Source organism: Trichechus manatus, unplaced genomic scaffold, assembly GCF_000243295.1.
Source record: "Trichechus manatus latirostris isolate Lorelei unplaced genomic scaffold, TriManLat1.0 scaffold00136, whole genome shotgun sequence".
NCBI classification, from domain to species: Eukaryota; Metazoa; Chordata; class Mammalia; order Sirenia; family Trichechidae; genus Trichechus; species Trichechus manatus.
The window spans coordinates 1,874,678-1,887,035 of record NW_004444072.1 but is presented as its reverse complement, the minus strand read 5'-3'; the positions used below and the strand labels follow the sequence as shown (position 1 = coordinate 1,887,035).

The following is a 12,358-nucleotide window of genomic DNA, read 5'->3' as shown; positions in this document are numbered from 1 at the left end:
CTCTCTTACAGCCTTTTGTATTTAGCTCTTATAGTCAGTAGTCACTTCATAATTGAATTTCAAATGAGTGAATGTGCCATAAAGTATTTTCTTGAAATTCCAACTCAAATTAGTTGTTAATTAATAAAATATTTATAAAATAAATCAGTAAATAGTAGAACTAGGAAAGAAACTATTTTTAGCCTATTGAAAATAAATTTAAATAACAGGACACTAATTTATATTGGCATGGCATGTTATAAAATGAATTTGCAGATGTTATTTCATTCTCAAAACAATTTGCCCATAGATACACAGCTGGCAAGTGAGTGGCTTATAACCTGTCAAGGGAAATGAACCTAGATCTCCTGACTAAATCGGTTTTCATTTCACTATGTTGTATTACCTCTGCCAACATATATATTACCAATAAATTCTGTTTCAGAAAATTTTACATTAACCTTAGAGTTTACTGTGAGAAGACTAAAGACAGATTCTGACCAGAATCCAGAAAAATAATGACGAGTTTTGTGTGTGTGTGTGTGTGTATGTGTTTGTGTGTTTTCAGTCTGAAAATAAAGATGGTATCATTTATCAGGCCACTGTGAAAATTAGCATTATCAGTGGGACTGATTTAGTATTGTTCAGAAATAAAAATGTTATTTCAAAAGATGCTTTGAACACCCTACCATTAGAAAAGAGGATTATGAGTCCTTTTTTAGCAGGAGCTGTAATACGTGAATAAATATGTTTTCACGATCCATTTCCAAAGTAAAGCAGGCGTACCCAGAGGAGACCGTTATAAGCTCCATGTTAATTTTGGTGAATAGAAAAACAAATTGATTTAAAACTCTGATACTTGTATTTATTTTGATGCAGCTTTTTCTTGTTTACTTTTTTTTTTAAAGATTTACTATTCTTTTTATTAATATACTTAGTAAATTGAAAACTTGTTTATTGGCATAGATCAGAATGATTTTAATAACTTCTTTTACAAATCAGAACTTTCTAATTATTTTTTACCAGTTCACAAAATATTTTCATGAACTCAATATAAACTCTATTTTATTACAACAGTGTGTAAGAGATGACAGTGAGCAACACTGCGTTTACACCCTTTTGTTAAAATTTCATGCTAATCTACTCTGACTGCTTTAAATCTTGAGCCTGTATTGATGACTAGTTTATAATGAAAGTAGTCATAGAAAAATATTTTGTACTTTAAATATAAAAATTATATTTCACATAATATGGTTTTTACCTGTGTATGTGATTATGATGTCTATTTTCCAAATTACAGTCTGCCGCAAATCCTGAGACTCCAAATTCAACAGTCTCCAGAGAGGCCAGCACCCAGTCCTCATCAGCTACAACCAGCCAAGGCTATGTTTTACCAGAAGGCAAAATCATGCCAAATACTGTTTTTGTTGGTGGAATTGATGTTAGGGTATGATATTCATATTTTATTTTTATTTTAATGTATGTTGTAAATAATGTGATTTTGGCCCTGTTGCAAACTTTTCGTTTTTTTGTATTTCATGCCAATGTGGATTTGGTTTTATGTTTAACCCATAGGGACTAGAAATATCTTGACAAAGAGCTACAGATAGTTTGAGGATACTTGGAAGAGAAACTTCCACCTCACCAAACCTTCTTTATAGTAAAATTCAAAAATTTGAATGCTTAATTTTTATTCTTTAAATTAAATTTTTCTCCATAGATGGATGAAACCGAAATTAGAAGTTTCTTTGCTAGATATGGTTCAGTAAAGGAAGTGAAGATAATCACAGATAGAACTGGTGTGTCCAAAGGGTGAGTAAAACATACCTTCAGTATAAATTATCAAAAATTATCTGAACCCTAGCATCTATAAAGCCCCTGGGTGGTGCAAACAGTTAATACACTCAGCTACTAACCAAAAGGTTCTTAGTTTGAGTCTACCCACAGGCACCTCGGAAGAAGGGCCTGGAGATCTACTTCCAAAAAACCAGCCATTGAAAACCCTATGGAATACAGTTTTTCTCTGACACACATGGGGTTGTTATGAGTTGGAATCGACTCAACAGCAGTGTTTTAGTTTCAGCGTAAAAAACATAAAGTATCAAGAAGCCTTTGAAACTGGCATTCTTTCGTAAGTGAACTTTGTTGCTTTGTTAATTTCGTTCACGTACAGAATAAAAGTTTGATGCCAGATCTTTAATCATTTTCCTAATTTTTATATTTAAATATAACCTATCATTTAATTAGGATTAAGTACATTAATCAGTTTTATAAATAATTGTTTTCTTCTCAGGTTGCAGAGTGTCTTAAATTTTAACCATCTTTCTGTAGATAATAAATTTGGGTTCGTAGATATGAATTCTCTGCTAATAAAAGAGGTTCCCACACTACCTTAATCTTAGTGCATTCTGACATTGATTAGGGTAAGAAAAAAAGCACTAATATTTATAGATGGTCTATCATGTATATGTTACACATATTTAGCTTAGTATTTTATTCATCCTTTATCATTATCATCTCTGTCTACTATTGCTTGATAAAACTCTAGTTCTTCTATGTACTATCTGGTGGTGATTTTACACTTCTTTTATCTACCTTTCTAGCTATGGATTTGTTTCATTTTATAATGATGTGGATGTGCAGAAGATAGTAGAAGTAAGTAATCTTCTCATGGAAAAAAATCTCTTATGTAGCTTATTGATCTAATTTTTAGTATTGCTTGAGTTTTGACTATATGGAGTATTATATAAAATATAGAGAAAGATACACTTCCTGCTTGAAATCCAAACTTAGAGAATCTTATGTAACTTGTCAGAAACTGTTTAATTTTTACTGGACACCTAGCTTCATGAACAAGAGACAGGGCAGGATGAAAAGACGGTGAAAAGATTGTTTTCTCAAATTCCGTTTGACACCTCTCAACACTTGACTGCAGTAATAGCATCATGGTTTACACATTTTGGTTTGGTCAGTTCTCACCACTGATCTTTTCGAATAGTAGAAACCTTAGAGTGCTTGGAGTTTTCTTCATTTCTTAGTGCTGCTATAATGGAAATACCACAAGTGAGTGGCTTTAACGAATAGAAATTTATTTTCTCAGGATTTAGGAGGGTAGGAGTCCGAATTCAGAGCTCTGGCTCTAGGGGAAGGCTTTGTCATTCTGCACTGGGGGAAAGTCCTTGTGTCAGCTTCTCTAACATTCTCCTTGGTGTTCTTTGACGAGCTCTACCTGGCATCTATCTTTCCCCATTCCTGCTTGTTTGCTTCTGTGCTTAATCTCCTTTTATATCTCAAAAGCAGTTGGTTTAAAGCACACCCATACAGATATGACTTCATTAACATAACAAACGAAACCGTATTCCCAAATGGGATTACATCCACAGGTATAGGTGTTAGGATTTTACAACACATATTTTTGGGGGACTCAGTTCAATCCATAACAGGGATGTTTACTAAAGTCTTGGAAGTAAAGGCTTGAAAATTTATTCTAATTTTGTTATTGTTTTATTTTCAGTCACAGATAAATTTCCATGGTAAAAAGCTAAAACTGGGCCCTGCAATCAGGAAACAAAATTTGTGTGAGTAAGGGAAGAAATGATTGTTGAGCTAAGTGTAGCTTTTCAGAGAACTAAAAATAGGACTTGTTTTTCTTTTTCTTTTTTAAAAAGGTGCTTATCATGTGCAGCCACGACCTTTGGTTTTTAATCCGCCTCCTCCACCACAGTTTCAGAGTGTCTGGAGTAATCCAAACACTGAAACTTTTATGCAGCCTCCAACTATGATGAATCCTATAACTCAATATGTTCAGGTAAGAATTGCCAATATTCCTGTTTTTTTGTTGTTGTTTGTTACAGTGCTGGAGATCTTAGAGCTGGAAGGCACGTTAAAAGTAAGCCAGTCTCACTTTTTACTGTCTGTGGAATTACATCCACAACTTCCCTATTAAGTGGCAATACAGTTCCTGTTTGAATACTTGAATGATGGGAAATCTATTACTTTTTTTAGAAGTCTCTCATTGTTACTGTTTTACCTCAAACTAAGCTAAAATCTGCTTCTATATAGCTTGTAAACCTTTATCTCTGTAGTCACATAGAACAAGTTTCTTCCTTTTTTTCTCCATATTCCTAAAACATTTCAAGGCAGCTTTCTTCATGTGTTTGCCTGTCTTCTACAAGCTTAGCAGTTCTTCCAGCAATTCCTTATTTGAAATGATTTCCAGATGCTTCTTCATATAGATAGCTGACGTATGGATATATTCTAGTTCTAGGATGAATAGGTTTCTGATGGATTTAACTGTATTTGTAAACTTTGTGAATTTCTGGCATATAATTTGTCTGGTTCTAGTTATTTTAATAAAGTGGGATTTGGCATACTTAAGATTTCCTATTGATGAGAAATAACCTTTTATTTCCTTCTTACTTAATTTTACTTTCTTCCACTTAAAAGACATTTTCTTTGCAGGAAAACAAAGAAAGAAATGATAATGCAATAGCTCTGCAGTGTCTTTCTTTTGAGTTTACATTTTCTGTCTACCTGAAATGTAGGGTATATCTTATTTTTCTTGCTCTGAACATGGCTAGAAGAAAAGTCCTGCTGTTCCTAACATTTACTGTGAGCCATTACTTATCTTAGGTGTATTTATATGTGCTGCTACCTATATGTTTACGTATCAGTATATATTTATTGAAACAATGTAAGACATTGTACTATCTCTTCGAGTTTTAGATTATATATATACTGCCCTTAATTTTTAGAAGTGAAATGCGGAGAGAGCCTAAAGTCTGTAGGAGACTACTTGTTTCCCCACAATATTGTCAGTGGAATGCAAAACTGCCTAAAAGTATTTTTACAAAGAAACAGCAGATGTATTAATACAGTATTGACATGGAAATCTGACCTAATAGAGCCTTATCACAAGTATGAGAAAAAACTTCTAGGTGGGGTAAATAACTAATATAAACTCAGACTGGCAAAATCAGTCACTTTTCTCATTAGTTTTCTCCTCCTCTTCCCCACCCAAAAGACTAACACTTGACAGAATATTTTTTTCTTCATGAGGTTAGACATAAACTCAATTAGAATCCTCTATTTTTGCATACAAAAAAAGACCTTATTAGTATTTAATTTGATATTTTTGATATATTAGGGATAATATTCCTTTTTTTTTTTTTTTTTTAAATTTACCTTGTTAATGTATTCTTTCTGTAAACTTTATTTTCAGGCATATCCTCCTTATCCAAGTTCACCAGTTCAAGTCATCACTGGATATCAACTGCCGGTATATAATTATCAGGTACTGTAAGAGAGAACAAAATTATTTACTTTGGATATTATGGAGTCCTTTTATTCATACGTATAAATTTCCCAAGTAGTTTGTCATTTAAACTAATGAAGTGTGCCTTAAAATTTAAGAAAGTATTAGTCTAGAATTAGAACCTTTTATATTATTTAGAAATAAAGGAATGGTATTTTGACAGGAATGTACTTAGTAAGAACTTTTCTCTAGAACTGTTCTCTAAGATTTGGTGTCCCCTTCTATATGTCAATGTGTATTCTTCCATTTTTGCTGTCAGATATCCAGGCTGATTTTTATAAATTTTTCTAGGTGAATAGATTGAAATAATTTGATTACTAAATTCTTAGAGCACTGAATTCCAATTGTATTTAGTAGTGTTGGAGCAGGCTGCTCCAAGACAATAGTTCTCTGAATTTCTTCCCATAGACGTGACCATATTTATGACCTATGACCATATTTATGGTAAGAAATTCAGAAAACTATTATCTTTGGTTTTCCTGAAAGCCAACTCCAGAAAATTCAGGAAAAGGTAGGGCTTATGTATGAAAATAGCATTAAGAATCTCAGATAATAGAAACATAAAGTACTTTTCTGTTCTGTTTCTTTCATTATAATAAGTTCAAGGAGCCCGCATAACAAATACCTGAACATTATCTATCTCATATCTTTGATAAAATGTATAGGAATAATTAAATAATTGTTGTTTCTTTTTTTTAAAAAAGATGCCACCGCAGTGGCCTGCAGGGGAACAAAGGAGCTATGTTATACCTCCGGTAAAGTGAATTAGTTAAACATGTACCTCCCATTCTTTTATTAAGATGTATTTTCTGGCTTCATTATTAATATCTCCTGATCTTTTGCCATATTACATATGCGTAGAAATATTTTAAAATGCACTTTCACATTACATATTATGTTTTGATTTTTGTTAACCTGATTATATACTTCCATGAGAGAAACTATGCGTTTTGTTCCTCAGGTTGTTTGTGTGCTTAAGCAATGGCTGTTCTCCACACAATAGGTGCTCAGTTACTTGTTGATAGAATATACAATCCAAGAAAGGTAGTATTAATATGGATTTAGAATTAGCATTGAATCTGCCTAGAATCTATTTTTGGTTTTGCTGCACATAAAAAAAATCTGTTAAAAAGAAACTGAGAAATATTATTGCTGTTAATACTGTTAAGTAAGAAAAGGAATAAAACAAAGGGGGGTGCTGCCTCTGAAACTACAAAGATATTGTCTTTGTCTTTTATTATGATTGGATATTCGAAGGATTTTGAAAGTGTGAAAATTCCCAGGCACTCGCTTACTACACGTTGGAGTTTCTTTCTCTTAGAGCCCTTCTAATTCTGATTATGTTGAAGCTTAGAAAACAATTTCAAAATAAAAAGCTTCCTTATTGCATTTCAACTATTTGGCTTATAATAGTTTCTGGAACAATATAATTGGATTTAAACACAACCCACAGTTAAACTTTCAGTATCAGCTCACCATTTTAAAGATTAGTTTGTTTAGAAATGTATCTGCATATGTCTTTAATTACACTTTTATCATTTTAAATGTAGGCTTATACAACTGTTAACTACCACTGTAATGAAGTTGATCCAGGAACTGAAGTTTCGACAAGTGAATGCTCAGTTCATGAAGCTGCTCCATCCTCTGGAAATGGCCCGCAAAAGGCAAACATCTAATTTTGTTTACTAATATTTATTTTTTCAAGTTTTAATAATGGCTTTTTGAAAAGCAAGTATGTCTACCCATATTTATACATGGAAGCTGTAAGCATTACAGAGCTTAAGTAATAATTTAGTAGTCAATGTAAATGCTGATAAATTTCAAACACTCTTAAACCCCAGACTTTCAATGTGTATATACAGTTTCAGACTCAGCAGTCCTTTCTTCTCTTACATTTTCATTGTTTTTTTTTAGTATACTTTAATAAATATTGGTTAATAAGATTTAGCAGCATGCAATGGGCAGTTTCTTCAAGAAGTCTATTCTTCAAAAGAAAGATTAGAATGAATTCTATCTGATCTTTTACCAGTTTAAATATTTATTTAGCTAAATAGTAATGCAATTGTTTATGGTATGCTCTCTGTGACATTATATATGGCAGCGGTTCTCAAGAGTGGTGAAGTCACTAATAATAATTGAAATACTGAAATAAGCAGAGTTTCTTTTTATCATTTAGAGCAGATTTCTATACTAGTACTCTCACTCTTGCATTTTCTTCTTTTCTTCAATGGGTGGGAATGTGGATATAGCTGATGTGCTGAGAATATGCATAAACAGTGACTGATTCCCATTGAGTGTGTGAGTTTCATCCATGTGTTTCCCAGTGGAAAAAATTATTGAGAACTACTCAACCATGGGTGAAATAATTTCCTGATTTTTGATACATGATTAAAATTTTGAAAAAAAAATATTAACGTATCCTATGGTATAATTATATTATCAAGTTTTGTTATGGGTACTATTTCTTGAAATATTTAAGCTTGCTATTTCTTAACAAAAAAATGAAAGAGCCTTATGAAAAATACCCTAGGGTTCTAATAGAATTTAGCTTTCTTTAACTAGTATTCTATAACTAAGGTTCTAAGTATTTCTTTAGTTTGGCAGAAAACTTACGTATGTGGTAAAAATTAATTACGTAGGAATTCTTTGAAAATAAGCGTATGTGTTCATTGAACTCCCCCCACCCCCGACCCCAAGAAAAAAGCTTGTTAATAGTGAGTAAAAGGAGAAATAGTCATTATATTAATGGAAACTTTTGTGTTTCAGAAATTGGTGGACCGAAGCATACAGACAGTGGTATCTTGTCTGTTTAATCCAGAGAGCCGACTGAGAAACTCTCTTGTTCCCCAAGATGACTACTTCAAGGTATGAAAGAATAGTATCCTTGAAAAAAATACGTTTGTCAGATTTGAAGCATCTTTTTTTTCTATTGTATATGTATTTTGAGGTTACTTAGAACATATAATTAAACTGTTCACATTTGACTAACCTAGTAAATCATCGTGGGTGGGTTTTACCTAGTAGTGTATTTTATGCTGTTCAAACTCTGATATAGGGTAGTTTGTCCTTAGGGAAGAAGCCTTTAAAAAAAATTTAGAATTGAAAGGATTTGTGAAAGAAGAGGGTTGAAAGAAAATATTGACTTGACCAGATGGTAAAAGAGAAAATTCTAGATGGAGAATGCAAAACTTAAGAATACATAAATATCATACGAGAGAGCAGAAAAGAAGTGGGTAAATCAGATGACATACCATAAACAGTTTGAGGGGAGGAGGGTAAAGAGAAGCAGTAACTGGAAAGAAATAGAAGTTGATGCAGAGTTGGTAAAGTGGAAAAGAATGAGGGTATTCAAACTTGAAGTACTGGTTTCTGCTCCTGGTTCTACCACACCTTGGACAGATCACTTAAATCTTATTAGGCTCCAGTTTTTAAAAGTATGAAGTTAGGAGGCAGGACTAAAGGTCTGTGAATATGAAAAAGAACTAGCTGATCACTCTGATACCAAAACCAAACCTGTTGCAGTCAAGTCAATTCTGACTTATAGCAACCCTGTATCACTCTGATAGGGGAGGGATGTTGTGCTTTGTAAAGGGAAATTTTTTTAATAGCAGCTTTTTTGAAATATTCATACACTGTACAATTCACCTATTTAAAGTGTACAATTCAGTGGTTGTTATTATATTCAGAGTTGTGCAACCATCACCACAATAAATTTTAGAACATTTTCGTCACCCCAAGAAGAAGCCATTAATAGTCACTTCCCTTTTCCCCCCAAACCCTCCAGCCCTAGGTAGCCACTGATACACTTTGCTTATAGAGTTGCATATTCTAGACATTTCATATAAATGGCATCATACAACGTGATCTTTTGTGACGGTGTTCTTTTACTTAGCGTAATGTTTTCAAGGTTTATCCATGTTGTTGCATGTATCAGTTCATTCCTTTTTTTATGTATATACTGCATTTTGTTTATCCATTTATTAGTTGATAGACATTTGGGTTGTTTCCACTTTTTTAGTAATACTACTATGAACATTCATGTACAAGTTTTTGTGTGGACATAAGTTTTCATTTCTCTTGGGTATATAACAAAGAATAGAATTGCTGAGTTATATGGTTAACTCGATGTTTAATCTTTTGAGGAACTTCCAGACTTCAGTGCAAAGCAGCTGTACCATTTTACATTCAAAGAGAATTTTTTAACCATTGCTTTGTGTCTTAAACTGGGGAAGGAAAATAGCTTTCTTCCATCTATGAATGGACATAGGATGAAGCTTAGAAAGCCTTTGTGAAGGATATAGTAAGAACCTCCTATAATGCAGAAGAGTAGAGGCAGCTGTAGCATGATTGAGTTGCCACCATCTTTGCAATAGGGAGAAAAATATTGATTTAAAGTTGACATTTATTCTGTTATTACTTTAAGCTACATAGACAGTACAATTTAGAAAGGAAGGAACTGGGGCTGTACGTTAGCTTACCTTAACCAAAGCAAATAGGTAGCACTTACCATTTGTATGGAGAGTGTAAAATAAAATCTTTAAATTTGAGTTTTCGCCTGGTATTAGACAAAAGCCTTCCATCCAACTTCCAAGAATTTTCTGCAACCTCTGGGCTAAGAGTCAGGAGTTGGGAGCATGTAGTTCTCTGCCATCCAGACCTGTTTTGATTGGCTAAATGTGTTATGGTTTAATTCAATTTGGAATCATTGAGGCTGGGTTTACACTGTTTCCATGGTAAATTATACTCTCTGTTGTCCAGCCTCTTCATACCCTTAGGTTTTCCCTGAAGATATTTGAGTTTGGGACTGCTTTTCTAGGCTTCATCCTAAATAGGATATTGCCCCTCCAGAAGTGACCCCTCTTTATATGACATCCCAATTTAATCCCTAGGAAAATGGCACAGTTAAGCTAACTATATGTAGATCAGAAAATACAGTGTTATTACTGGTTTACACAGCCCCATTCCTCTTTGTAAGGCCTTACTTCCTGCTGTCTGTACATCTGTGGGCAACAAAGTGAAAGGAGTATTTTGCATATATTTTTAGTTTTTCTCCTTCCCAAAGAGTGATAATTTCCATCACAGGTTAAGGAAGAACCAGTTCCTTTAAGTGTACCAAGACTTAAACCTTTTAACCTAAAAGCATGGGATTTCAGATTGGAGTACGGTTTTCAAGCTATCATTTCTAGAAGATGTACTTCACTTAGTAAAAATAATACTTCAGAAAGTTACATACATTTTCCACCAGCTATCTTTGGGACATCATTGCCAAGTCATTAACTAAGAATGTATATTAAATGATACTGCCTCTTTAAGTCCTGTATCTCTGAGTTTACTGGGATTTCTTTTTTAACTGACTGTTGAATAAAACTAGCCACCATGGTACATTTGTTATTCCAAAGTTCAGGAATGCTTCCCCAAAGGATCACCTGTATTCTCATTATTTATACAATTTTTTAACCCAAAATAAATGCTTTATAGTATTTTGCATCTCTCTTTGGTCATAGTGATAATAGGAAATTTTCAAGGAAGTAAAAAGGACTGTTTCTGTTTTTTCTAGGATAAAAGAGTACATCACTTTAGAAGAAGTCGGGCAGTGCTTAAATCTGTTTGATCCTCTCTGCTTACTTTCTAGTTGCATGGGTAGTTGCTGGTTTTGAAGAAGAGACTGAGAGTTTTTCATTATTATAGAAATTTAATTCTGAATTTTGATAAATCACACTCATACTTTATGTACAAGTTATAGTACATTACCTAATTTTATTTTACGTTGAAACTGTTCTTTATTAGCTGTTTATTTAGAAACTGATTCAGTGTTGAATATATGGTTAAAAATAAAAAATAATTAATATTGAAGGAATAACTAAGATTTATCTGTAAGGATTATTTTTAATTGAATTTGACATTTTAAGCATTTAAAAGAAAATGCTGATTTTCAAAAAATTGTTTTAAAAACCTATTATTTTGAAAGGTCAGAATTTTGATAATTTGTATACTGGCATTTCACTTCTCCAACAAGTACCTGCAAACAGTACAATATTTACAATATTGTGCTTTGCATTTATAATTTGTCTAGAAATTTATCACAAAAGCAGAGTTTTTCAAACTGCATTTTTAATCAGTGGAACTCAGTACATAATTAGCTTTATTGAAGTCTTCATTATCTAAACCCAGTAAAACATTCTAAACAAACAGTCCAATCAGTGGGTCCTACATTTATTAGTTCAAAATACTTTACCTGTTATCTAAAATCCACACATAGGTATTTTATTTGATTGGGATGATAATTAGGATAACTAAAATTCTGGGCCTAATTTTTGTAAAGAATATAAAACAAACTAAACTTCACTAGTTAAACATAAGCTTCTCAGTGAGTTACCATTCTTTTTTTTTTTAATTTTTTTTCCTTAAAAGGCTAAACTCAATGGGTATATCTTAAATTGTGCAAAAGATTGGTATTAAAGAATGCTGAGACTTTTTTATGTCACTTAAAAGTTAATCAGAGTATCTGAAAGGAATTGCTTGTATAAAAACATAAAAATATTATTTGTTAGAGAGCAAGTAGATTTTTTATTTTTGTTTGTTGGCCTATTTCTTGTTTAATATAAAATACATCCAGGAGAGTCAATGTAGTAGGTAATATTAACATTTCTAAACCACAAAAGTTGTTTAATATTCCAAGAATGTGCTAGAGTCAGAGTTAACAATCTGTTTCTAGATTAGCTGTTCTCCTTGTTGGACACTGGACTTTGTGACGAACTAGAGCATTAGAGCCCCTTTGCAGTCTTGCTTTTCCAGTCTGTACTACTATTCCTCTGGGAGGTTTGCTCCTAGAACTGCTAATGTAAAGAAGAGAAATAGCAGTGTGAGCAGTTTAGGAGCTAACCCTCAGAAAGATAGAGATGACATAGTACCTTTCTAAAGGAAATAGTTGTATCAGCATCATTTGACCTGCTACGGACATGAGTTTAAAGTGGCTTCCTGGCCTTTTTTTCCATTAGCGCCTTCCCTGTAATGTGGAGACCCCAGTTACCCCTAACTTAATGCAGCTACTTAGGGCCGTATCAC

At 32.9% G+C, this 12,358-nt stretch overlaps 1 protein-coding gene across 1 annotated transcript; it reads left to right on the top strand.

Moving 5' to 3' along the window:
* The first annotated feature begins 1,127 nt into the window (after window positions 1–1,127).
* DAZL (deleted in azoospermia like) lies at window positions 1,128–11,768 on the top strand. Its single transcript, XM_023739567.1, has 10 exons — window positions 1,128–1,426; window positions 1,700–1,791; window positions 2,583–2,634; window positions 3,494–3,557; window positions 3,648–3,787; window positions 5,201–5,272; window positions 5,998–6,048; window positions 6,844–6,957; window positions 8,060–8,158; window positions 10,851–11,768. Exons 1-10 carry the CDS (start codon window positions 1,388–1,390, stop codon window positions 10,902–10,904), a joined length of 777 nt encoding a protein of 258 aa, XP_023595335.1. The 5' UTR covers window positions 1,128–1,387; the 3' UTR covers window positions 10,905–11,768.
* The last annotated feature ends 590 nt before the right edge of the window (window positions 11,769–12,358 follow it).